Source organism: Camelina sativa, chromosome 16, assembly GCF_000633955.1.
Source record: "Camelina sativa cultivar DH55 chromosome 16, Cs, whole genome shotgun sequence".
NCBI classification, from domain to species: Eukaryota; Viridiplantae; Streptophyta; class Magnoliopsida; order Brassicales; family Brassicaceae; genus Camelina; species Camelina sativa.
In genome coordinates this window covers 25327372-25329865 of record NC_025700.1, presented here as the reverse complement: position 1 = coordinate 25329865, position 2494 = coordinate 25327372, and the positions used below count along the sequence as shown (strand labels likewise).

General features: G+C 41.0%; 2 protein-coding genes across 2 annotated transcripts in view; both read left to right on the top strand.

Moving 5' to 3' along the window:
- On the top strand, positions 7-1808 carry LOC104754035 (serine/threonine-protein kinase CTR1-like; the record flags this gene model as incomplete). The annotated part of the gene is made up of 8 exons (XM_010476196.1): positions 7-119; positions 192-263; positions 558-710; positions 812-975; positions 1060-1207; positions 1289-1411; positions 1578-1665; positions 1747-1808. Coding segments are annotated over exons 1-8 (882 nt in total), but the record flags the coding sequence as incomplete, so codon positions are not given.
- LOC104754034 overlaps positions 1810-2494 on the top strand; it is a 1384-nt gene continuing 699 nt past the window's right edge. The window contains exon 1 of the mRNA XM_010476195.1: positions 1810-2492. Coding sequence (XP_010474497.1) covers positions 2118-2492 — 375 coding nt within the window. The 5' untranslated portion in view covers positions 1810-2117. The remainder of the gene's footprint in view (positions 2493-2494) is intronic.

The following is a 2494-nucleotide window of genomic DNA, read 5'->3' as shown; positions in this document are numbered from 1 at the left end:
ACGCTGGTGGCACTAGCACCATTCTCCCTGCTCTAGAGGATGAACAGATGAAGGTCACAGAGAGTGAGGAATTTGGTGCTATGGTAGAGAATCTTAGGACGCCGGATACTGAACCAAAGGTATGAGTTGTAGCAGTTTTCATATTATGATTTCCAAAATCACTATTTTTCTGAATAGGATAGAACTTCTAGGATGAAAAGACCGAAACAAGGCATGCTGCGCTTCCTCCACTTGGCTCAGAGTTTGATTACAGTGGCTTGCAGGTACGAAAACTTTGAAAATAAACACGTGATAAAACTTTTACTATCTTTGCATGGAAAGTTCATTGTTGAGGTCCATATCAGTGGTTCTTACAGTTTCAGATATGTTGGTAGAATCAGCATTATGTTTATTCCCCGGCTAGTGTGCTTGCATTTAGTTTCTTATTTTTGTCTGTGCGTCTGGTTTCACACTCATTACGATAGTTCTGTCAAAACTTATCTGCTTCTATCTTCCTAGTGTTCTACTGAGCTATTTTTTTCCAATGTTTTTGTTTACATATTCTAAAATATTACTAGATCATTAAGAATGAAGATCTCGAGGAGTTGAAGGAGCTTGGTTCTGGTACTTTTGGAACGGTGTATCATGGGAAATGGAGAGGATCAGATGTCGCTATCAAGAGGATAAAGAAGAGTTGCTTTGCTGGGCGGTCATCAGAGCAAGAGAGATTGGTGAGTTGTTTGCAGTCCATGTCTTATGCATTTCCCTTTTCACCATGCACCTATGTTAAATTTATCACATTATACTGGTTGATGTATATCTGAATTTTTAGACTGGTGAATTCTGGGGGGAAGCTGAAATTCTTTCAAAGCTTCATCATCCGAATGTGGTAGCATTTTATGGTGTTGTAAAAGACGGGCCTGGGGGGACCTTGGCGACTGTGACAGAGTACATGGTTGATGGTTCTCTGAGGCATGTTCTGGTCCGAAAGGACAGGTAAAGTTCCACTTATTAGGTTTGATTGGTTTCAGTTCGTTTTACTTATATAATTTTATCTATTTTCTTTCCTTATATTATCAGGCATCTTGATCGTCGCAAGAGACTAATCATTGCCATGGATGCTGCATTTGGAATGGAATATCTACACTCCAAAAACACTGTTCACTTCGATTTGAAATGTGACAATTTACTTGTGAACTTGAAAGATCCTTCTCGCCCAATCTGCAAGGTAACACGGTTGTTAGACCGTCCCGTAGATGAATTTAGTTCAATATGATGTTAGAATCATCCACATGCTACTCTACCCCAGGTTGGTGACTTCGGTCTGTCAAAAATCAAGAGAAATACATTGGTATCTGGTGGTGTACGTGGAACCTTACCTTGGATGGCACCAGAGCTTCTAAATGGGAGCAGCAGCAAAGTTTCAGAAAAGGTAAACATTAATACGATAAGATGCTCAGTGAATGTCAAATATCTACTTTAACTGAGATGAATAGTGTGTTTTGTTTCTTGAGATTAGGATATTGCATGGCCTGATAGTATACACTGACTGAGAATGCAAACAAAACTGTAAGATCTGTCATATTCTTTGCCTGCAGGTTGATGTTTTCTCTTTCGGGATCGTTTTGTGGGAGATTCTAACCGGTGAGGAACCATATGCCAATATGCACTATGGCGCCATAATAGGTGCGTGCAAATAACTCAGTCTATCAGATTTCTGCCTGATCATTTTAAGAGGATGCTAATCACTTCATTGTGAAAGAACAGGTGGGATAGTGAACAACACGCTGAGGCCAACTATACCGGGCTTCTGTGACGATGAANTTTCGAAGTCTGATAACTCACTAGACTCTCAGTTTGTATCGTCTCAGTCACAAGCAAACACTGCACAGCAGGATTCAGGAAAAGAAGGAGTTGGAAAGTCACATGACGAATTTGAGACTGTTAATGATGATGCCACTCACCAAAAGCATCAAGATGTGGAAAAAGTCTTTGAAAAGGTTGGGATATCAGATGAAACTTTGAAATCCGAGCCCCTGCACAAGATTGTAAATCCTGACGATGCAAATAGGAACAGGGCAGTCAGTGGGACAGATACTGAAGTTGGTGTTTCTAACTTGGGTCATGTAAACGCAGCCATGAGTCATGTTATCCCTGAAGAGCAAGCTTCTACTCATGCTTCTGCTTCGCTGCAGGGAGATATTCTTATTGATATCAATGACCGGTTTCCTCGTGACTTCCTTTCTGAAATATTTTCACAGGCAATCTCAGAGGATACATCCGCTGTCCATCCATATCCTCACGATGGAGCTACTGTTAGCATGAATGTGCAGAATCACGATCGTAAAAATTGGTCATATTTTCAGCAGCTGGCTGATGAACAGTTTAGCCAAAGAGATGTTGCAATTGACCAAGCTGATTCTCGCATTCCATCTGACCGTAAAGATGGTGGAGAGAGCTCCAGATTGCCTCATGTCTCGCCATTGAGTAGAGATGGTATTTCAACAAACCTTGC